General features: G+C 38.7%; 1 protein-coding gene across 2 annotated transcripts in view; it reads right to left on the minus strand.

Annotated features, from left to right (window-relative positions):
* The window catches only part of LOC134670634 (pre-mRNA cleavage complex 2 protein Pcf11), a 34,548-nt gene extending 9,364 nt beyond the window's left edge, over nucleotides 1–25,184 (minus strand). The window contains exons 1-12 of one of the 2 annotated variants that reach the window (XM_063528439.1): nucleotides 24,963–25,184; nucleotides 24,655–24,865; nucleotides 23,728–23,853; nucleotides 23,127–23,303; nucleotides 22,498–22,668; nucleotides 11,277–11,387; nucleotides 10,121–10,928; nucleotides 5,585–5,729; nucleotides 4,757–5,013; nucleotides 2,908–4,458; nucleotides 2,265–2,601; nucleotides 741–967 (exon numbers count right to left, since the gene is read on the minus strand). In XM_063528439.1, coding sequence (XP_063384509.1) covers nucleotides 741–967; nucleotides 2,265–2,601; nucleotides 2,908–4,458; nucleotides 4,757–5,013; nucleotides 5,585–5,729; nucleotides 10,121–10,928; nucleotides 11,277–11,387; nucleotides 22,498–22,668; nucleotides 23,127–23,303; nucleotides 23,728–23,853; nucleotides 24,655–24,807 — 4,063 coding nt within the window. In that variant the 5' untranslated portion in view covers nucleotides 24,808–24,865; nucleotides 24,963–25,184. Of the gene's footprint in view, nucleotides 1–740; nucleotides 968–2,264; nucleotides 2,602–2,907; nucleotides 4,459–4,756; nucleotides 5,014–5,584; nucleotides 5,730–10,120; nucleotides 10,929–11,276; nucleotides 11,388–22,497; nucleotides 22,669–23,126; nucleotides 23,304–23,727; nucleotides 23,854–24,654; nucleotides 24,883–24,962 lie in introns of both variants that reach the window. The other variant, XM_063528440.1, reaches the window with a different exon arrangement.
* Between the last annotated feature and the right edge of the window lie 138 nt (nucleotides 25,185–25,322).

The raw sequence follows: 25,322 nt of genomic DNA on the forward strand, positions 1-25,322 counted from the left end.
GAAAAAAATTGGCGATTAACAAGTGTTCAAATACTTAGATAAAAACATATTTCTGACTTTATATTTACTTTAAAAATTCCCATATCGAGTTAACATTCCCATCCCTAGCTGTCTTTTATACAAGACAACGGCGACGAGGAACATGAAAAATGTTGAAGATTGGAGCAATTTTTTTAAATGCCTTATTATAAAAGGAGGGATTTATATAGCGGCTTAAAAAGCAAATAAATGAAAAAACAAAGACCTTAAATATGAACACAAGTGTAAATGAAATTGCAATTGTTATTATTTTCACATTAACTCAGTGGTTGAATTTGTGTCTTGTATACAAGACGACGGCGCCAGCGTATCGTTCTATCGTTGTCTTCTATACCGGACAACGGCGGTCAAAGGGTTAATGAAAATGAGATTATGAGGATCGAAGTTAAGATTCTCATTTTACTGATATGTTGACTGTTGTGATATAAAATGGTGTAGACACGATTGTGATACTCGGAGCGTAATATATCACTACGCCTTATATAACACCGCCGCGTCTGTCTACTAAACTCAAAAACTACTGAACGGTTATCATAAGGTTTTCACCTATCGATAAAGTGATTCTTGAGGAAGATTTAGGTATATATGTATAAGTAATTTGTTAAGGTTTTTTGTAACCTGTCCGAAGCCGGTCGCTAGTTACAATTAAAATCGTCTGAATTGCTAGTCGAACTGCGAATAATATACCATTAGATATGTACCTCTTTCCTCTAGGTCTTCAAGTTCTTCGTACTGCACCCAGTCTGCCAAGTCATAATGCCAGTGTCTGGAGTGTGCCCTCCGCGCGGAGTCCCGTTCCCTCCTGTTCTGCCTGAAGTGCCAGTCGAGGTGCTGCGAATAGCGCACGGTGTGCTCCGGCGGGAAGCGAGCGCCGCACCCGCTGCACTGCATACCGCCGTATAACTTCGCTACCAGAGCTGGCTGCTTTCTACAGAACAAATATAACGATTAGTTCTACCCGAGCTCAGATATTATTTTAATGCAACAGAACTAGTTACTGATATTGAGATCCGAAAAAGACCCCTTTAAAAAATATTTAATTAGGGATGTAACGATACATGATTTTGCCGATACGATACCGATTTTTCAAGTAAAATACAGATACCGATATCAATGGCATAGTAGTTAGCTAATAGATATAACAAATAAGGAATTATATACTTATTATGCATAAAACATACATATGTATTAATAGACACTCGAATTTGTGAAGTGTGAAAAACTGTAAAACTAATAAAGAAAAATGCCAAATCAAAATAAAAGAAAACATTTATTTAGGGGTAACCACCAAGCAATTAATGCAAAAGTAAATCCAAATCAGTAATTATAGTTCACTTTAGGTAGTTTTTACCCGACTACGTCAACGCAAAAGGAGGGTTATTTCTTATGGAAACAAAGTGTATTCAAATTATTAGCAGCGTCATTCGTTTTGCGCGCTTTTCAAACTGTAACATCGGCTGAATTTAAATCGGCGATGCCGATATATCGGTCTGCCGATTATATCGGTCTGCCGATTATATCGGCCGATATATCGTATCGGTATCGGTATCGTTACATCCCTATATTTAATTATTAGTCCGATTGTTTTTGGATTCTTTGTGGCTCTAAATATCTAGATGATATGCATAATTTTTTGTCGATAATCATATTATGATATCCAATTATCCATAATATGAAAATCGAGGTTGTCGTTACGGGCGGTTGCCCACCATACATTCTCGTAAAATTTGCATGATTATGAGTGGGAAAGATGTTAATGGCTGACTGAACATGATATCAATTTCTGAATTTTTCCCTATTAGTCGTAAAGCTAGTAATTTTCTGATTCCAATTCTTACAATTTATCTGTCATAAAATCATAAAACAACCATATATTGAAAGCATAGTAAGATACACATCTAGTGCATAATTATTTTCGATCGTATTTTCACGGAAAAGTACGAACGTTTTTATAATGCTATTTCAGTCAGTCTCGGTACAAAAAGTACTGACCTTGGCTGAACAAGCATGACAAATACGAACGTTTCCGAGAAAATACGATGGAAAACAATTGTGCACTACATCTGTATAAGCCTGGAACATTTACTGTATTTACTGGTGAGAAACTGTAATTGGCTTTTTTATCACATTTATAAAACCTATTGATATTTTACAGCTGTTGGATCTCCGAATAGTAATAAATAGTAAATTAATTATATAGAAATTAATTAATTAAAAGAACTCACTGTCTCAACGTCTCCGGTCTGCTCAAATCCACACGATGAATCACATTCCTATCTTCCCTAGGCTTAACTTTCTCCTCAACCCTCGGCTCTTCTCTCTCCTTCGTCTCCTCTTTAACTTCCTGCGTCTTGATAATACCCGTGGCCACTAGCTTGGCGAATAAATCGTCAATATTCCCAAGGATAGGGAAGGCGGGTTTCTGTTCAGTGGTGGGTGTTTCGAGGCCGGGGATGTTGTTGGGCCGGTTGGGGGGGAAGAGGGGCTCCGCTGAGGTGTAGTCCGAGGCCGAGGCCGGCGCCATGCTGGAGGGCATGAGGCTCGCTAGCATGTCGAGGCCACCTGGAAGGAAACTTGATTAGTAGGGGCTGTTTTATGGAAAAACGTTTCTGAGAATTCGATTTCGAAGTTTATTTAATTGAGTATATACGCAATGGTCAGAATATTTGGGTGTGGAAAAAAATATCGGACACAAAATTGTATACTCTCTAAGTTGTTTGGTACTAGACAAAGTTTGCAAAGAGAGAAATAGTTTAGTCAGAAGATTCATCATCAGGCAAAATAAAGATAGAGTTTACATTTCTATTCCTCTAGAAATTCTATTATCTAACGATATTTAAATGGAATTCTAAAAACAAGACGACTCACCTTGGTTAGACATTTCATTATCCGGGCTCGGCGTCTTATTGGGCCTCGGCGGTTCCGGATCCGTCTCCATCTTCTCAACCCTGGCCGGCACCACTGCTTCACTGGGCACCACTTCCGCCCCCTGCATCCCAGGAGGATTATGGCCCGGCCTTACATGTCGAGGCAATACAGAGAACCTGATGAAATGCTTCTCGTTCCCTATGAAGATAGGCCTCGGTAGGCCTCCGAACTCGACTTGGAAAGGCTGCTCGTTGATCAGAACTGTTCTGAAAGCGTCGACGAAGCGTATGGTGAAGAATTGGTTGTTAATACTGAACTTTTGGACTTTAGCGTCTAAAAATACGGGGCACATCTGCGTAGCGTCTACTATTAGGTTAATTTTTCCTCCTACAAGGTCTGTGCGCTTCAATTTTCCTATATCTACTTGAGGTAGTGGGCCTTCGAGATGGATTAATCTAGGTTTTCCGTCGATTATGACACCAAGCGGCGCGCCGCCAAAGAAACACTCATGCCATCTCCCATTTATGAATAATTCCCGTGTCGGAGCTCCGAATCTGATGTCAAACACTTGATCATCGATCTCAACTTGCTTGTAATCGTCATTAAAGTTTAGGACTATAGAATCTTTGTTATCGAACGTGACCCGCCTGCTCCCAGGAAGGAACTTTATTTCTCGCGGATCGTCCCAATCCATCATGATAATAGCAGTTTCTCCATAGAATCTGATCTCTCTGGGGATTCCATCAATTTGAATAGTCTTGACTGGGTCTTGGTCGACGTATTCCAAAGCTTGAATGTTGGTCGGTGGGATGATGACGCCCGGAGCGCCGAGAGGTGGTGGAGTTCCACAACGTTCGTAAGGTTCTAAGGGACATTCGCCTTGGAAGTTGCCCATTTGAGGCGTCGGAAGTTGCATCTGAGGAGCCGGGAAAGGCAGGCGAGGCTCGAATGGAGGTCGCGGCGCTCGCTTATCGAACTTTCCTCTGAAAAACGGTGGGACTACGCCTCTAGGTCTTCTTGCGAATTCGTCTACTCTTGGTCTGAAAGGCCCGCGCCAGACGGGTTGAGGTCCAGGCCCCGCGAACATGGGCATCATCGGCGGCCGAGGGAGCAGACCCTTCGAAGGTCCCTCCATCATTCTCATATCAGAATCTTGCATGAAATTCATTTCAGGCGGTCCGTCTGGCTCGGGGAACGGAGCCGGTATTACTCTCTCATCTATATCCCCGAAGTTATTTCCCTTCGGAGACGATTTTGGACTTGCCACCTTATTGTTTTCTACATGAGCGTGTAGTTTTCTTTTGGAAATTTCCAGTGATTCTCTTTGCTTCGCTTCCTTAAGCTTCAGCTTCTCATTTAGCTGTAAAACTTGGAACATAAGCGTATTATATTGATTCTTATCCAGTTTTCCATCGCTGAACTGTTCCTTGGCTTGGTTCATGATGATGGAAATGGTTTTCTTGTGGTCTTCGCAGTCAAATTCCTCTGGGTTCTCAAGTCTTAAGTCTACGTCTTCTGAGCTGATGGTTCGCCGCCTCTCTTTTTCCACACCTAGAATTAAGAAACTAAATAAATATGGCGAAATGTGTACGGTGAAAACAGTAGAATCCAGAATTTTGGTTTGAGAAGAGCTTGACCCCTTAGAGTAAGTTTAGGTAGGGACCCTAAACTTTTTTAAGTACTGAGGTGCCTTTTTGGCTTGAACCCCTTAGTACCCTCAGGTCCTCTACATCTGCTACTGAGTGAAACTCTATAACAACGCCAACATTACATAATAAGAATGGACTAAGTAGTGTGCTGAAAATTGGAAAAAAATGTACATAGCTTCTTGTAGTATCTAAGCACTTACTTGGTGACTTGCTGAACAGGAACGGTCGTCCCAGCCTATCTTTTCCCTTGGTCGCTTCGGCCAACTTCGCCCTGACCAGATCCAACTTCGAAGGGGTTTTCTTCGTCTCCTCTCTCTCTTTAACCTCGTTCCAGTCTTTCTTGGGGGACACGTGTGGGGAGTCTTGGGTGAACACTCCGCTGTCCGCTTTGGGGGAACCGGCGGTTTCCTCCACTTGAGGCAGTTGGCGGAGGTCCACGTCTTCGTTGCCGAATAGTCTGGTTAAATAAAAAGATCAGGGGTGTTATTGTAAGGTATTAATTACATGCTTCAGTTGTATTGTATGTACCTATAAATATTACAGGGCGGATCCCGTCGTAGATAAGATACCTATTTTAACGCAAGCAAAAAATGTAATGGTTGTTTGTAATTTTTAAGCACCCGCTTCGAAATATTTTTATCGAAGAAGGGCACTAAGTAAATAAACATTTTTTGAACAAAAGGAAAAATATAAAATCTTTCCGCCTCATGTCAAACTCAAATTCGCGCATCCAGGAGCCCACTTTCTTTTAAACTAAGCTTGAATAAGGTATATGATATGAAGCTGTGACTTAGAAAAAAGAGAGTAAAGCTTACTCGGAGAGGAAAATCTGTAATACGAGTAAGTACAGTCGCCATCAGATATATCGGAGCGGCCAAGTCGCTCATAAATATCTGAGCACGCCTCTATCGTCAGGGCGTTAGAGTGTGTGTTCAGATATTGTGAACACCTTGGCCGCTCCGATATATCTGATGGCAACTGTAGGTAAGCTATCAAGACTTCCAAGTACACCACAAGTAAATGTATACCTGTCAAACTTATCAATCTTGTTCTTCTTCGGTTTGCCCTCCAGCAGCTCCGTGGACGAGCGCTTCTGAGCCACGGGCGCCGCCTTCTCAGCCTGGACCGCAGGCAACACTCGCAGGTCCACGTCTTTGCTCTCCGCCGCCTCATCTGCAAATTGGACTGTATTGTTACGCAGTTTTAAGGTTGCTTTTTGAATGCCATCGTGTTGCCTGCTTACCGGTGCGGCGGTGGTTTGCTCCCGGCAGTACTCACATAATTTTGATTTATTGTTGTGCCCATTTATTATTGTACATTGACGTTATATCGATCGAAACTTTTCTAAGACAAATTGAAGGGATGTTTACAAAAACAACATAACTGACTACACTGGTGACACCTGAAACGATTAACAATGTTCATAAAAAAGTGTCAACCGCTCTAAGCAGTTATGTTGTTTTTGTAAACATGCCTTCAATTGTTACAGGTGTTTTTAAAGGCTTTACGGCTGACAGTAACACTGACATAAAGTACCTACCTATATTTTCTGTGTATTTGGTATCGGTAACATAATTAAATAAAAAAAGTTACTGCTAATAATATCTTTACAGAATAAGCACTTTCAGTGCATATGTCGAAAATATTAAGGGCCATATGTACTGTAAAACGTTGTAAAATATACTTGCGAATAGATAATTCGCAACTCGTGTCGATTTAAAACTCCCTTCGGTCGTGTTTTAATTATCACCACTCGTTGGGAATTTCTTAGTTTCCGCACTTATATCGTAAATAACTATAAACAAATTATATGATATTGTTTCCTATTGGTAAATCGATTCAAGTGGTAAGATTGCGTTATTTATTATGATATCGCAATATATTTGAATAAATAATAATAGGTATGGACAAAATTATCAGTAAGTATTCAGTTTAATTTTTTGAGAAAGTTAAAAAACAACGAGAAATTAAATTAAATAAGAAATATGTGAATTTCGGGTTTTCACTATTTAAATTGTGTGGGAATTGGTTATCATAACAGTTCTCACTTAAGTGTTCATTGAACATTATTGCGATTATCATTGTTTCTGATTTTAGTAAGCGAGCCCAATCATTTCGACATGGATCTCTGAGAAAATGGACTTTATCACATCATTTATAAGGTCTATTTTACACCTACCTATACATTTCTTAAATCTAAACCCTGAATTTGAGATTATTTGCTTGTTGTAGGCAAACATAAAAACAGCATTTATATAATTATTCTTTCTTTTTCGCAGTGGGTTTAGTTCAATAGTGTATGTTCGATATTCGTTCTAATTACTTGCAACCTCTCTCAGAAAAATGTAACTAATTAAGCCTAAAAATGAAGAAATAAAAGAAACAGCAACGGAGATGAGAACCTATTTCATGGATGCCAGTTCCAATTTTGTTATAATTCGCCCAAAAATATTTTTTCGAAATCGAACTCCAAAAAATAAATTTACGACAGCGAACTCTCCATAGACGAGCACTTTCTTAAAATGTTCTACTTCTCAAAATAATAAATATAGCATTGCCTTCCAAAATAGCAAAGACGCATAATATCCCACTCGCAAAACGGTCCCATTCGCCAAAGCTAAAGATTCTCCATTCCCCAAAATTATCATGTATCTTTTTTCATTAGATCTGTGTAAGATTGTCCCCCAAATATTTATTTATTATGGCTCTTCTTCCTTTTACATCGGCCTCTTTTCCAAGTTGGTAGTAATAATTAATAATGACCCTGCCTACGAAACCACAGGTTTTTTGCAAGGGCTAAAAGTAAAAGAGATGAGTTACTAAAGGGGCATCTAACAGAATTATGTTTTACATACCGAAATTTGCAGTCAGAGGATTTTCAACATTATTGCTTTTGAATAAGGTTCATCGTAACAGTACTTGAGGTGTCGACTATTGGCAGTTTTATCTTACATTTTCCTAGGGAAAATCAGTCTTGCAAGGACAAATGCACATAATACACGATTCCACACCGTACATTAGATAATTCTACGCAGCTAAATAATTTGAAATTGTACTCAACTACTTACTAAACTTACTCATTTTACGAACTATATGACATGAACAAGAACATTCTACTGAAAGGTAATAAATAAGTTCTTAATGAAAATCACGAAATAAAAGTTGTTGGTGACGGTCCTGTTCGAAAATTCTATTTGAAAACTACATTTTTAACTTTCCTGTAGGCCTAACACATGGTTGGCGAGACAGTATCCCGCGAGATAGACTACCCGTCTTTTTCTAACTGTATTAGGTATTAATTAAAGAGAGTAGGGTAGTCTATCTCGCGGGCGAGAAACCGTCGAGCCAATCATGTTCTTTCCCCACTCGGCTGAAGCGTAGGTACATCAATGTAACACTTCGGAAAAAAATGTATACTAAAGTATGACAATATTGTGAAAATAACTGTTTTCCTGAGCGGACATTTCGAGATAGTGCGGCTAAAGAGAGTTTGCTTTTTAAGAAAGCAGACATTCACAAAAAACCAGTCGCCGTGCGAAAGTATGCTTTCCGAAAAAGTCGAGCGCACGAGAATTTTGCTTCCCAGTAGTGGATCAATAAATGATATTTAGCGGAAATAATGCACAATCCGTGATTTCTTCTGTGGCGTCACTTGCTTCGAAGACACTTCCGCATTATACTTACCACGCTTTGCTTTTCCCTGCCCATGGGGATCAGTATCTTAATTTTATTTTGAATAATAAGTTATTAGTGATATAAAATCGAATGCTGAGAAAGTGGTTATAGTCTGTTAAAAATAGCTCATAAAAATGTTGTTGCTCGTATAGCATATTTAAATAATTCAGATATTGATAATGAAAAATTTGAAAATTAATTACACTTGAAAATATATAAAAAACGTAAAACTTTCATGAGTTCATCCAAGTAGAAAATATACATTCAGGATATTAAGGATGCAGTAAACTGCCTTTTCGATTGAGTGACTTTATCATGCTTACATTCATGCACTTGTGGCCTTCATACATACACTTTAACGTCGACTTGGTTCGAGACCGCACGTCTTGAAATCTTCGTCATTATCGTTGTGCAAAAATCGAACTCATTCCTTCGATCACCAAGCCATTATAAGTCAGATGGAATATATTTCCCGTATTCCCATTTCCCATGGTTTTTTTTTTTATTATTATGAATGGGCTTACTCATGGCCACAGACTAGCCGAGGCGTAGACGTGGCCTACGATGGAGCGAGCTCGCCCAGAAGGTGCCTGTTCACTCTTGATTTGAAGGGGTATATTTTGATTTTGAACTTTAAGATTTAAGTGATAGGGTTCAATTTTGCATAATTCCTGACACCGTTATGCCTTATAAAGGGTTAATTTGAAGCAATTATTTTCAACACTTAACAGGCTGTGCACACGAGGTGCGAGTGCGTAGAAGTGAACGTGCGCAGTGTGATATGTACACAGATCCTTATGAGACGGCGCACCAAATGCGAGACGTGTGCGTGCGTGGCTCCAGCATTTTAGCACACCCGCACGTGCACCTCTACGCACATGGATACCATATGTTCTAGCCTTAAACTATTAATGTTTCCTTGCAGGTTAAATTAGTTTAGTTTTGAGATAAAGAACATTGTTTTTGCCTAAACATCTTTACGTAATTCAAAAGTTTCTATAATGTTTATTCCCAATTATTATCATCGTTCACTTTTGGTTTTAAGCTTTCCAACATTAGTTTGACTATCCAGTGTGATGAAGTTAAAAGCACATGAATGCAAGCACGCAAGCACAGCTTTATGCAGTTAAGGGTTTTTTTTCTCCATAGAATGCAGATAGCATACTTACAATATTGCTAGTTTGAATTCTAATTCTGCACCCTAGTGACAAAACCCGTAAGTTGTCTTGGTGGTGATTTGAAAATCATTAACAAGTATGTACACAATATTATAATGAATTTGTGTCATTTTTTTGTTCAAGTAAAGCACCCATATCAAGACTAACTTTTCCTATGGAGAGTACCAGTCAAATGCCGATAGTGTTACGTAGCCTCTACTTATCCAATGACGATGTTAAAGCCCCATAGTGTAGGTAGTCCAAGTCAGTCGAACTTCCACGTCACGCCGTTGTCCCGTCTTCCAAGCGAAGTATCGTCACTCCAAAATATCTTCATCATAGAAGCACATTGGTCAATATATTTCCAATCTCTTCGTATTTTTTACGTTCATTTAGAGAGGTTGCAAGAACAGAACGCCCCAGTTTGTTAGTTACATTAGCGTAAAATCCATTAGTTACCCCGTGTCAGTGTTGTGCATTTGAAACCGTAGTCATGTGAACTCAAGTGTGAACGGTGCATTATAAAAACATCGAAATATTACACCTAAAGCTGATTTTTAAAAAAAATTATAAACCACTTAAAACTTAATGCTTAAAGTAAAGGGTACACGATCCGTAAAACACGTAATATGAATACTCCAAGAGTTGAAAAATCTTTTATTTCCACACTTCTCCCGCTTATAACTATTATCACAGTGTCCACTCGCAATCGGTTAACATGGAATATCTTACTTGTGTCGCGGCGCTCGGCGGGCGCGGGCTCGGCGCTGGGCGAGCGCGCGCGCGGGCGGTACCGCTCCGGGTGGTAGTTCTTCAGTTCCTTGAACGCCACTACCTCCTGCTCCTCCGGTACCGGTTTCTCCTTTTTCTCCTTCTTATGTTTAGGTTTCTTTTCCGGCGAAGAGCTGGCCGAGCTCTCCTTGCTGCTTCCGCCGTTTTCCCGCTTTTTCTTTTTCTCGACGCGCACCGCGTTTTTCTCTCGCTTCTCGTCTTTGCCGTCCCTTTTGATTTTGGGGATCGGCGGTAGTTTGCTGATTATTTTCGCGTCGGCGATTTGGAGTTTGTCTATGTCCATTTCTGGGTATTTTTCTTCGATTTTCTCTTCCTCGACGGGTTTGACTTCGTTTTTGCGTTCGCGGCGCGCTTCACGAGCCGCCCTACGCCTGAGTTCCTCCTCGCGGCGCGCCTCGAGTCTCTGCTGTTTCTCGCGTCTCTCTGATCTTTTATCGAGGCGCGGGTCGCGGCGCGCCGCGTCTGGACGCACGTCTATAGTGATGACGTTCTTTCTTTTAGTGACAGCGCGCTCGAGGGGTTTGATGTCGAACACGTTTGGCGCTATGGGCGCGGGGGTGGGCACCACCGGGGCCGGCAGCACGGCCGGGGCGGGTGCGGGTACTGCGGGTACGGGCACAGCCGCAGGCGGTGGTGGTTGTTGTTGTTGTTGTTGCTGTCGTCGCGCGAGACGGGGGTCGCGGCGCGCGGAGGCGAGCGCGGCGCTGACGGGCGCGATGCGAGCGCCGGAGGGCGCCTTGTTGACGGGCTGCAACAGAACATCGTGGTCACCCGTCTGTCCGGCTAACTACAAGAGTTCGACTGATAAATCACAATACCCAGCTAAACGCAAAGGCCGGTAAATGTGAGGCTCGCATATAAACGCGACTGCGCGTAAAACCAGTGTCTTCACAGTTCGCGCTTACACATATCACATGATGCGTTGTAAATTTAATCAGTCGAATCATCGTCGATCGACAAAACTGTGTTCAAAATGAACACTCGATACGATTAAAAGCAAGAAACGTAATGCAGTTCGTCGGACGGATAGGTAATCTTTAACTTTTAATTAACACTAATGTTAATAATTTAAATAAATAGACATAGTTAAACTCACCGGGCCCAAGCGCTGCTTGATGGAGACCGGCGGAGGCTCGGGGACGGGCGCCATCACGGGGTTGACGAGCGCCACGGGCATGTTGGGCACCACCGCCGGGATCGCTGGCATCTGTGTGCAACAAAACAGCCTGTTAACATGATGGTATAATTTATAAACTATTGACGACCGGTCTGACCCTGCCTGTGAAGCCTGCCTGTAACGGAGTACCGTTACAGGCAGGGTTCAAATCCCGGTAAGGGTATTTATTTGTGTGATGAACACAAATATTTGTTCATGAGTCATTGGTGTTTTCTATGTATTTATCTATATAAGTATGTATATCGTCGCCTGGCAGCCATAGTACAACCTTTGCTTAGTTTGGGGCTAGATTGATCTGTGTAAGACGTCCCCAGATATTTATTTATTTGAGAATGTGCACAACTGGCATAACACTGGTTTTAGTTAAAAAGTGATACCCACACTGGGTTTACCATTTATAAATGTTGCTACCTATGTATTTTTCATGAATATGATGTCATGTAAAGAAAATTTTGTATTGACTTTAAAAAATAGCGTCACGTACTCAACTTTTCTGGAATGCCAATATCAATGGACAGTTATTTGAATGTACAGAGGGCTACTATCAAACTCCAACCTATTGAAAGGCTAATGTTAGCGAAATCCTCCGACATAATGTTGCACATCTTGGCAGTAACAAACCTCATTGAACGAGGTCTGCACGTAGGAGTTTATGTGCACTATCGTAAATAACCAAATTACGTTCGGTTTAATAAAAAAATAATTAATTTAGGAGACTGTTAAATGCTTAGGAAACATGCTTGGTCTATAACATGAGCAAAACATTGAACTGTAGGCTGTACTCCTCATACTAATCAACATTTGTTCAGCGACTTTTACAAATAACTTGTGGTTTGATTTTTAATACATTTTAAAGTTTATTCTAAGACGCAATGTATTGCGAATTTTGTTATATTTAAGGCGTGACAAGCAACGTCAATCACAATGATATAGCGCGGCGATGGCGTCCATTGAACATAATATTTACTTTGTATGAAAAATATGGAGTCTAAATACTTCATAATTTTTAAGTTGTTGAACAAAAGTGTCACCGTTTGAGGAGTACAATCTATGTTTTCATCATTTGCTCGTGTTACAGGCGACACCCGGTATAACGCAAAGTTCCGGTAAATGATTTGGTATTATTAATAGTGCCTAGACTAACTCAACATTAATTACATCATTTCAATTAACATTAACAGGAATAGCATACGCCCCTTTATGGAATCTTCTGAATCTTTGGGTCACCAAAATAAATAACAATTTTTAAGCTTCCATTAAATACGCACATACATAGCAAAAGCAGTTTTTGGATCATATGCTTGTTGGAAAAAGGAAAGTAAAGGCAAAGTATGTTTAACAAGAAAGTAATAAAAATAAACATTGCAAGAAAGTTGCCTAGTTGGCAAAGAAAAGAGACAGAAAGTTTACTTTCCGGAAAAGTCGTCAACGTGAGAAAGTTAAAAAGTTTGCTTTTCCAGTAAATGCATATGTAAATACAAATAGCGTTAAATCAGATTTTGATTTTCAATGCGATTATTGTTTCTAAGTACAAACAATGAGACGGACGACGCACAGTAACCCTAGTAACAGCGAAACGCTTTCATCATAACCTTCAGTTAACCAAAGCTATAAAATATCACAGCGGCACGCGTTAAATCGCTTATAATAGGGGGTACTACTGCAATGTTCACCCGCCATACATACTGTGCCTTAAACTGTTTTTGACAAGTTTTCACAGACAATAAAATATGACATTGATGCATCAAGGCGGTTTGTTAACAAGGGCCTACCGGGAAACGCGAAAATGGAAATTTAGTTATCTGCCTCTTTCTCGCTCGAATATGCAAGAGTGATAGAGGTAATTAAAGGAGTTGCACTCCGGGAGTGCCGGCAGAAGTGAAAACTCAATGACTTGTCCAACATGTCTGCAGCACTATGTAGTCTATGTATAATTGACCCATCCTCCTTTCTATTGAAAAACTTTAGTTCCGAAATTGCTGGTCAGTGAGCTTGTTTAAAATTCTAAATACAAAATTTTTGCGTTAATTGTTTAAAATTCGAATAGAAATTGTAAAGTTACCTTGCAGACCTCGCATCTAAATATATTGATGATATTTTGAGTTTTATTCACCAGTACGAGAGTTCACTTTTATTAGCGATTTCATCAAGACGTAGCTTTATTGAATTATATTTGAGTGATATAAAGTTAGAATGTAACTGTGAGATCCTCGTTTTTGAACCCGTACAAGATTAGAACCTTTTTCATGCAATGTCATTGAGTTTTTCTTTATTGATTTAAATGCCATCTAAACGTTACGGTCAAGTGATCGCCTTACGCTGTCTCGAGTTCATCATTTTTTCCCCGCCTCAAAAAGTGCCCAGCGCCGCTAAAGAAGTTTTCACTTCAAAAAATGATGACGAAATTTCGAATTTCTTGTGTCGCGGCAAACCCCCTGATTGTGGTGGATTGTGGTAGTAGCGCCCCCTACGCAGAGTTTCGCGTTATATTCCCTATTGTTCTTTATAATTCATCATTAAGTATATACATACCTTATTTAGGATTGATTTAGATGGCGCGCGAGCTCGCATGCGATTTTAGGTTACGTCCAATTCAACCGACCGATCAAAACCCGCAATGGTATGAAACTAGCATGTGAGTTCTCGCATTGTCTAAATCAGCCCTTATACAGAAGGCGTGTTCCGATCCGATTTAAAAATATGATATTGATTTGTTATACTCAGTGCATCTACAATTCTGCATTCTGCACTGGTGTATGAAGGATGCAACGTTACGTCTTAGTGTCGAATCAATATTATATTTAATCAATATTAATGGGTCGTTCTACCGTTTCGTGCCGATTTGCCACTTTTTTGGAGATTTTTTTTATTTTGAAGTTACAGTGTAGATTTTGATATTGTGGATGTGTATACGTATTGTGTATATTATTTTAAGAAAGGCACCTATATACTAGTTATACTTTTGGAAAACAAATAAGGAAAGTAATGAAGGCACAGATGGAAATGAAAAACTAAGGGAAGGTAATGAAACACGAATAGAAGTAAATGAAATTATATTAAATATAAATTAACTTTATTAGTCAAAATCAAAGTGATAATATTTTAAACGATGGAACCATAAATAGCTTGGCTTTTAAAAAGTATATCTATCCTGTTGACCTGTTTCATATAATAACCTACTTTTTAACAATACTTTTTACGATGTTTCAGTATTTCTTTTCGGTCTCATTATTTGTCAGAACTAAAAACATATAATAATGAGATTTGTAATGTAAAAAACTGCTTACATAAATGAAATTAAAAAAAGCTTAAATTATCTAGAAATTGCTATAAAAAACAATCGTTAGTTTTGATATTATTCGGGAGAGAACTGCGGCATAATTTTAAACTTTCTAGTAGGTAAAGTGACTTGGCCGTCTTTGTAAAGAGCAGATGTTTTTTTAAATAATGAAGTGGGCCAGATATTAGATTTAGGACACTACCATGATAAGCCGTTTCAAAGGGAACGGCGGGCCAAAGTAAAGCTGCAGGACAGCAGAGCTTGGAGACGAACAAATAGTTGTGTATTAAAAAGCAAACTAGCGGACCGCAAACACGATGTTGAGCTCTAAAGCCGTTAGATGTCGAAGAGCGTACTCTACTAAACATCAAAACCCTGTGTGGATAGAGGCCAAGGGCCGAGTACGCCCGAATAATCAAAATACTTATTATAAATAACAAACTCCATAGGGTTGTAGACTCAACAAGTCGCACTTTCGAGGAAAAATGCAAAGGTCAAGCCGCAGGAGGGTCCGAGATCACATTGGTTAAATTTCAAGCTCTCTTAGTTCTCAAGTTAGGTCTTCTATGGAAGCGCAACGTGATCAGACGGACTGGGCTTTCAGCGTTTATGCGGATCTCGGCCTTTGGCCTCACTTAGCAAAGTTCTGCACTCTTACAGATTGATGTTTGGCCTTGTACGGAAATGTGCCCCTATCTGAAGCTCCCCCGGGCCGTCGGCCTTGCTTTTTAATACATTCGGCTATTGGTTTTTGTTTGAGGTCAGCTGTCAGCTCCACTGAAGCTCAGTCTTTGACCTCGCACGATTGTGCCCGCTGCCAATAGTTAAAAGAAATTTTGAACACCTCATGCGGAGCTCGCCTTTCGGCATCGCTTGCATTTCGGCATTGAAACAATTTAAGGTCTACTCTCCTGCGAAAGCTCGGCTTTCAGCCTTGCAGGAAGGCGCGCCACAATCGGACGCTCCGAGCTGCCTGCTCTTTCTTTGTGGAACTCGCAGAAAGGGGTGGGAATGGGACGCTCCTCTCCAGTTCTAGATGGTGTTGAACCATTGTTTCATGAACTTTCTGGATTTTTCTAAAGCTTGGCCTTTAAACGGTTACAAAGTTACAAGAAATTTCACTGATACGGCCAACCCGTATTTTTAACTTAGCACAAGAAGAGGCTCCCGGGAGCAGATCTTTGTGAGACCCTCCTCATGAATATCTGCCCTCGGAGGGCTCGCTCTTGAGCTTTATTCCAGGACTATAAAAAGTTTTCAGTATGTTAATTAGCAGATAAGTTAGGCATTAGATAAGTTCCAATAGGTTCACCTGTCCAAAATGTTCCGCATTTATAAAATGTTGGAAATATGATGTATCTATCCGATATATTTACAATATTTGCCATGAAAAAAGAGACTAATTACGCTTACGCGCCTATCTGCTTATTTATATGCAATATCCACAACCAACAGGATTCCCATGACATAGTGTCGGGTATAGGTAAGAAAGAACCTATACCCTGAAACTCTGTCAAACGGTCTAACGAAGTCGAAAGAATGGGACATACATACGTTTCAAAACATGAGAGTTATGATTTGAGAGCCTATGTGTGCATATAACTCTTGGGCTGTGGGCTAAAAACATAAAAAGGTATCACATCTGTCATACAAAATTATTGTTCATTTCCTTCCAAACTGGTTCATTTCCTTCACCCGAAAATATTGGGAGAAATGGAAAGGAATGAATTGGAGTGGAATGAACTTTCGACGGTTTTTTTAAATTTCTTTATCGTCTTTAAGGCTAGAATGTCATCAAGTAAAAGTAATGAAGATATGCCAAAATGCTAACAGATTATTAACAAGGTGATTTTTTTTTACAATATATAGCACCAAATTACTTAATGGATGGAAATGACTAGTAACCGTGACAAAGTGCCTTTCCGGTGAGGAGAACCAAAATTACTCGTAAATCAAGAGCGCGAAACCTCCTTCGTTGACGTATTGCGGTAGACTAAGGTAGTAAAAACACGTAGCAATCACAGGTATTCGTGAATAAAGGCGCGTTTAGATTTGGCATGAGTGGCAATTTTTTAGAGTGAAAATGAAATCTTTCGTGTGACAAAATTAAAAAGTGCGTTCTCTCTATGATAATTTAACTTTAAAAATACGTACCATGTACCATTATAATACTGATTATTTGCTTATTTATAAACAATAATGGAAAGTAGGGTTTATCTGCAAATAATAGTGTTTTTAAATTTTTGAACCCAATGGTACACCATTTTATGTCGAGGGAAATGAATTTTTCGCATGTTTTTAATTTTTATTTAATAGATCATTAGGTTTAGCTACATTCCAAAACTGGCGCATTTTCCGTACCACATAAACATACCTTTTAAAAATAACCACATGTAAAAAATTATAATTTTAAGGCTTGATGTGGGCTCGGACACCAAATCGGCACGAAACAGTAGAACGACCCTAATACGCCTTCAGTCTTGCCTAGCAACATATTTGAACATTCACGACAAAAAGGTTTTTTTTTTCGTTAATTTTCATTGGCTGCTATTTAACTGATCACCAGATTTAGTAAAATTTAATACCAAAAAAATATATTTTACCACCCTAAAATAATGAATGATCACCAAAATTATAACACCATTTTAATGTGAAATGATTACCAATTTTATTACATTTTACTATCCTTTTATAGGAAATGACACCAAACTAATCATTATTAACCCAAAAATAGTAAATGATTACCAAATTTCAAACCCCATTTTAATGTGAAATGATAACCAAATTTTTACATCTTGCTATCCTATTAAAGGAAATGACACAAAAATAATCATTGTAAACCCAAAAATAGTAAATGGCCACCAAAATTATAACCACATTTTTACTATAAATTTGAAAATATTTAATTAGGTCAGGAAATGAATGCTCAAAAAACGTTGTAGAGGGAAATGCTAGGAACACAATTTTTGACTCCGGAACTTTGTTTAGACTAGTTAGGAGGTGAACATATCAAAAGTTCCCGGCTGTAGCCCCGGTGCTGCGGGGTAGAGGGGGGTAAGAAGGTCGAATTTTTCGGTTTTTCATTGATATCTTGAAAACTTTGCATCTTAGCGACATGACCACTAAGACAAACCGAAAGCTCATAAAATTAGTTACAAGTTTTATCTAGTCAAGTTTTTCGATATCTTGAATAGTTTTTGAGATACTCGCTCTTGAAAGTTTATTTAGGGATTTTAATTTTATCTTGATATCTACATCAGTGACGCTGTTAGGCCATGTTTGGTATCATTTTCGAATAAATCGGGGGTGCTGAATTCATTTATGGTATCACATTGACACTATTCCGAAGTAAAACCAAAATTAAAAAAAAAAATATTTTTTAAAATCCTACTTCACGCTTAAACCGCTGAACCAATTTCGTTGAAATTTGGTATAGAAATAGTTTCAGTCTCGACACAGGACATAGGATGGTTTTTATAACCAAAAGCATCTTTTGAGGATGTGAAAAGTGGGGTGGAAGTTTGTATGAGGAGCAGAGCTCGGATAGGGTGAGCTATTTGCCTTATATATGACATAAGACATGTCAAATTATAAGGCAAATAGCTCACCCTATCCGAGCTCTGATGAGGAGTCAATAATCGCTGAACAGGTTTAGGTGAAATTTAGGATGGTATACATCTGTGATTTAGATGAAAATGATACCTAACATGACTTCAAACCTTACCTTAAGCAGTATTAACCTCAGGAATTCAGTTTCGTTGACGAAGTTGAATTCCCCCCATACTCCATTACACAACTTTAAAGGATGATTATTGAGATAAAAAGTATATTATGTCCTGTCTTGGGACTCGAAATATCTGTATACCAAATTACAATTAAATCGGTTGAGCGGTTTAAGCATGAAGATGAATTTAAAAAAAAAGTTATATGTTTAAAGTTTATATGTTTTTTCTTGGGAATGGTGTCAATGTGATACCAAAAATGAATTCAGCACCCCCGATTTATGCGAAAATGATACCAAACACGGCCTAGCAGCTTCACTAATGTAGATATCAAGATAAAATTGAAAGCCCTAAATAAACTTTCAAGAGCGGATATCTCAAAAACTATTCAAGATATCGAAAATTTTGACTGAATAAAACTTGTAACAAATTTTATCAGCTTTTGGTTTGTCTCAGTAGTCATGTCGCTAAGACGCAAAGTTTCCAAGATATTAGTGAAAAACCGAAAAATGAGACCTTCTTTCCCCCCTCTCCCCCCCAGCACCGGGGCTACGGCCGGGGACTTTTGATATGTTCACCTCCTAACTAGTCCAAACAAAGTTACGGAGTCAAAAATTGTGTTCCTAGCATTTCCCTCTATAACTTCTTATTTCTTGGCCTAAATATAATACTATAAAATTAATTAATCTACTTCGTCACCTTTTTCTAGTGGCATTTTATTTCTGTAACAGTCGCTGTTCTAACCTAACCTAACCCACTTTTCTAGTAGCAATTCGTTTCTGTAAGGGTCGCAGTTCAAACCTAACCTAACTTACTTTTCTAGTAGCATTTCGTTTCTGTATGGGTCGCAGTTCTAACCTAACCTAACCCACTTTTATAGTAGCATTTCGTTTCTGTAAAGGTCGCAGTTCTAACCTAACCTACTTTTATAGTACCATTTCGTTTCTGTTAGGGTCCCAGTGCTAACCTAACGTAACCCACTTAACTGATAGCAGTTTAACTTACTTTTCTAGTAGCGTAACGAAATGCTACTTGAAAAGTAGGTTAAGTTAGGTAGGTATGCGGTGGGGGGTACGGGGGGGTTGAGCGGGAGGGGCTAGTAATTTTGGCATCAGTTTACTTTATTTGGTAATCATAGTGGTTTATTTAGGTGAAAATATCGCATTAATTTGGTCTTCAAGATTTGGTGATCATTCATGATTTTTGGTGGTCATTCAATATATTTGGTATTTGAATACAATTTGAAGGGCAGTCGTAATTAAAACGGTGGTACTTTTGTATTTTTTGGCCTTATTTTTTTGGCGTTCAGTAATTTTTTTTGGTAAGCATGATTTTTTTATTTAGGGTACCAAAGTATTTTTTTGTGGTCATTATATTTGTAGCCATTTTCATTAATATATTCTGACACCCAAAAAAATATTTTTAATATAATATTCAGAGAGTCAGAATCATAAATTATAGCGCGAAGGTACCTGTTTGAAAAAGGTCAAGTAAAAAAGTTAATGCGTTGTTATTACTTGTTATCGTAAAAAGAGTGGAGTCGAATAACGATAATATAATGTTGAAATAATGAAAGCCTTGGAACAGTGACAATCAGATCATTGATGTTATTAACTCTCAAGGTGACGAGACTATGTTTACCAAACACGGCTAAAATACTGTGTCATGTTAACATTAACATTGGGTATGTTTTGTATTCATGTAAATTATACCAACCGCAGACAGGGAAAACTTTGAATATGTGTTTAATTATAGCATTGAAAACAAAATAATATGTATAAATGGCGTTCGCCGCGGCTTCGCACGGGTTACACAAAACCTTAACAAATCACACACCTAAACCTTAACAAATCACACACCTAAACCTTAACATATCACACACCTAAACCTTAACAAATCACACACCTAAACCTTAACAAATCACACACCTAAACCTTAACATACCACACCTAAACCTTAACAAATCACACACCTAAACCTTAACAAATCACACACCTAAACCGTAACATATCACACACCTAAACCTTAACAAATCACACACCTAAACCTTAACAAATCACACACCTAAACCTTAACAAATCACACACCTAAACCTTCCTCAAGAATCACTCTGATAGGTGAAATCCGCATGAAAGTCCGTTCAGTAATTTTTGAGTTTATCGCGAACATAGGTGCATACACACAGACAGACGCGGCGGGGGACTATACGTGTTTTATAAGGTGTAGTGATAATTATTAATTATTCATATTAAACTGTCCCCCTAACGACTCGATATTAATTTAGCATAAAGCCTCAAAATTACATTCTAATGATTAAACTCCATGTTTGTTTGTTGGCTAGGTAAAAACGGGTGGAGGAGAGAATAATTTTTAAATCATATTTACGAATTTTGTCTGAATTTTGATTTTATTATTATTTATTTTTAATACAGTCTACATCCTTAAATCCCTATAGATGGATATATAGCTAGATCAAGTTTAGTTGTCTTATATATTTAGCTCTATGAGCAGAGCTGTGGTAGGTAAAAACCCGGCGTTGATAACAGGAAAACAACAACTTAGTGTTTGAATACCGGGTATTTACATAATCCGAATTGATAAAAAACCGGGCAAGTGCGAGTCGGACTCGCGCACGAAGGGTTCCGTACCATAATGCAAAAAAAAACAAAAAAAAGCAAAAAAAACGGTCACCCATCCAAGTACTGACCCCTCCCGACGTTGCTTAACTTTGGTCAAAAATCACGTTTGTTGTATGGGAGCCCCATTTAAATCTTTATTTTATTCTGTTTTTAGTATTTGTTGTTATAGCGGCAACAGAAATACATCATCTGTGAAAATTTCAACTGTCTAGCTATCACGGTTCGTGAGATACAGCCTGGTGACAGACGGACGGACGGACGGACAGCGAAGTCTTCGTAATAGGGTCCCGTTTTACCCTTTGGGTACGGAACCCTAAAAACACAGCCTTGTAAAAACCTAAAGGTATACTTACTCCTATTTTATTTCCTACTATTTTAAATCATCATCCATTATCATTGCAAGAGTATAAACATGCACCCCGATTGTCCGCCTAGCTCTAATGAAGTAATGAGTGCATATCATACGGAGTGTTGACACGATGACATCAAAGTCTAGCTGATGTTTGGTACATCATCTACTCTAATACTTGATGTCATCGTTAATTGTGTAACTTAATTACCAAAAGACCTTTATACAGTTATGTCATTACTGTCATTAGATACTTTACATATCAATTAGTAAATATAGCTACTTAGGAAAATGATTGCTTAATCCGGTCCTGTCCTGCTAAACCAGTAAAACAACAAAATGAAATTCAAATGATTAACTTAGTTTACTGCCTTTACAGGGCTTATTATAGCTTAAGCTTTGTATGTAGCAATATGGCAAAATTGGAAAGGACCATGATGTACAGATATAAAGATCGGTTTTCCTAGGATAGCGGTGCCGTCATATAGCGGCCGTCTCCATACTAAATAATACGGTTAAATATGGATGTCGTAGTATTTGTATGGAGACGGCCGCTATCCTAGGAAACCAGAGCATTACGGAGTGGTCAAAGTTATCCAAGGCAATAGTAAGACTTTAAAGGGCATGTTCAGATATTTTTGAGCACCTTAGCCGCTCCGTTGGGTATATATCTATCATAAGGCGACTGTACAGTCAGCAACACGTGACTCATCAAATATAGACCTTATAATCTTGCAATAAGGTTTACGAATTCACTATATTAGGTCGACGATAGAACACACTCATACAAAAGCTACGAGTACTTAAGCCTATGTGACAGGGTCGCTCCATGTTAGCATATTATTGCATTGTTATTTATCGGAAATACGGAAGTGTGCCAAATTTCAGCTCAGTCGGACACAAGTGGTTCAAATTTAAGTTATAAGATTTGAAGCCGTAACAATATACTAGCGACCCGCCCCGGCTTCGCACGGGTTACACAAAACCTTAGCAATTATTACACAGCTAAAGCTTCCTCAAGAATCACTCTATCGATAGGAGAAAACCGCTTTATCCCGAGCAGACGCGGCAGGGGACTTTGCTTTATATATAAGTGATACACAAAACATATACGCAGATAAGCAAAAAAAAAATGTGTAATAAAACATACCTTAGTATTAGTAGCCGCGGCGATCTCCAGCGCCCGCCTGGTCTTCTCCAGCTCAATCTCAATTTTCTTCTGCTGCAGCATGAGCAGCTCTTGCTCCTTCTTGGCGAGGATCAGCTTCATCTTCTCCTCCTCTTTGGCGGAGGGGGCGCTTGTGGTAGCGGAAGCAGCGGGCTGTGGAGGGAAATGAGGTTTAGGACCATGTTTTATTTCAACAAATGTATTATTTATTGAAAGATAAGACTTGGGTGAATGTTTATGTAAATAGGACTGAATGTTTAGTGCCATAGAAATCCTTTTGTTGAAACAGGGAAGGGACTTTTTTATGTTGACTGTAGTAAGCATAAGAGTATATTAACCGTTTTATTGCATTTTTCATATCATAAAGGTTATGCACAATGCAGACCAGCAAATACAAAACATACTTAAAAAACCTTGTGTTTGTGGTTTACACAATTGTTTGCAATGTGGTAGATGCTATTACTTCTCTGCATATACTTAACTGAACTTCGATTTTTATCATAAATGATATTAGAAAACTTAATATTCAAATACATACATACTTTACAAGAACTATGCATAAGACTTAATGTAACTATATCTAAATCAAAACAGAAACAACTAAAAAACACCTTTTTCAGAAAATTGGGATTTACATGGATGGTAGACTGCTGCGGCTGTGCTTGTATGGGCCAAGCCGGATCAATCAGATTCACTTTAACATCAAGCTGGTACAGTTTGGTGGCCGGGAAGACGTCATGCCACGTTTCACGCAGCTTGAACATCTGTGATCTGACTTTCTCATCCACCTGCCGGAGTAAAATGTGTTAATACGTTGAATAGATTGAGATAAATTAATATAATAAGCACAGAAACCCAGTTCTCAATGTTAGATGATGCACCAATTTCTTTTTTTTTTTGTATAATAAAAAATGTACATTTATGTTTTACTGAAATCAAAAGGAAGTTTAGCATTTAGGAATATTTTTTTCTAACTTCTATAAATTGCAATTTAAAAAACTGTTTTAAGAATGTGGTGTTTTTTAAACACTGCTTTGGCAATGTGGTATTTTTGGTACAAGATGTTTAGACAATGTAGTCATTTTGGAATGGTATTTTATGAATGAAGTATTTTGCGAGAAACAAATAAGACTAATTAGGAGAGAAACAAATAAGACTAATGAAAGAAGACATTGAGAACAGGGTTTAAATATAAAGGAACGGTATAATTACCTGCTTGAAAGTCCTAGTGAACATGTTAACAATGATCTGAGAGAACTTCTGCACGTAGGCGCCGCCGACATTCTTGATGATGGAATCTACTAAATAGAGCACAGGCAGCTTGATGTCCGCTTGGACCTGTATGGAGGAAACAAAATCTAGACTCCTAGGCCCGGCCCCACCTGGCAAACCACCTGTGGTTCGTCCGAGGCCGCCTCCACTTGTCCTCAATCGTAGATTTTACTAGTTAACAGTATGGGTAGGAATAATACAAAACATTTGCTTCATAAACCCTTTTAATTTCCGGCGCGTAGTAAAATAAATAAGGACGAACTCAGTTTTAAAAAACTTTATTTCAACATTTTACACAACTGAAATAAGATCAGTTTATGAAATTGCCAAGGTAATTGTAAGTGGCACAGAAATCAGATGGTAATATCTATGTAACAGGTATCTCCGTTGTAATGTTGAGCAATCAACTTTCAAAATTAATTAAAACAGGTTATTTACTTACAAAACATTGCAAAATATTACTTTTAATTTCATCATTCTCATGTTATGACTATTTCCAAAGAATTTTAGGCATGTTAAGGTAATCTTATCTCATTTTAAACAACTTCTGACTGTAATAATGATGTTATCTGGCTATTAGCAACATGTTTAAGTACTATGCGGGTTTGTGTTATCACGATAAGCGACAATTGTACGCGATGCTCAAATACAAAGGATAAAATGACTTGTATTTAACGATACTTAGTTCTGATAGTACTAATTGCAGTTGGAGATACCTGTTTTCAAGCCGAACCAGTACAAATGAGGTCGGCTGTCACATCAACACGTAAAGCACGCCACAGAGGCGTGCGTCAACGCAAGACACTTTCCCCGTCACGTGACATTTCCGCGAATGCCCATCGCCTAACTTTAAAAATGCAAATTCACCTTCTCCAAGTGCTTCTCCACGGTATCAACGATAACCCCCGCGTGGTCGATGTTCTCCTCGGCCAGGATAGTCAGCATGTTGATCAGCGGCTTGCTGTTCACAGTCAGGTCCGCAAGACTCGACGCGTACTCGTCCGCGATTTCCTTCGACATCTTGCTGCACGACACTTGTCGCTTCTTTCAGCATACCACTATCTTCAACCGCACATCACTGCAAAGCACAGAATACTGAATTTTAGCTCGATATTACGTCGGTCGCGAGATTTCAATATGGCGAGATAGTACAAGGCAACACGTAGCAAACTTACGTTAATACCGATAACACGCAACTGTTGATGATAATCTGAAGTTTGAAGGCAATCACCTCACGTACGAATCCGAGCACATATTTATGAAAAACTATGGTCACGTAGCACTATCGGTGCTTTATAAAAATAGCTGCTAACGAGACGTTCGATTCTCAGGCTTGCTCGATGTACAAATACAAAATGGCGACGACAGCACGATTCCTCTCCCCTCCCCCCACCCTCCGCCAACCACGCACTGCACATGCGTCACCTCTAGTGTTTCCCGAACCAACATTATCGTTATCGATATTGTTAAACAGCATATAATGCCCAAGCGATAAGACTGCCTGTTACTTTACTATATAAGTACCAAAATGAGTT

The sequence above is a fragment of the Cydia fagiglandana genome, chromosome 14 (genome assembly GCF_963556715.1).
Source record: "Cydia fagiglandana chromosome 14, ilCydFagi1.1, whole genome shotgun sequence".
Taxonomy (NCBI): domain Eukaryota; kingdom Metazoa; phylum Arthropoda; class Insecta; order Lepidoptera; family Tortricidae; genus Cydia; species Cydia fagiglandana.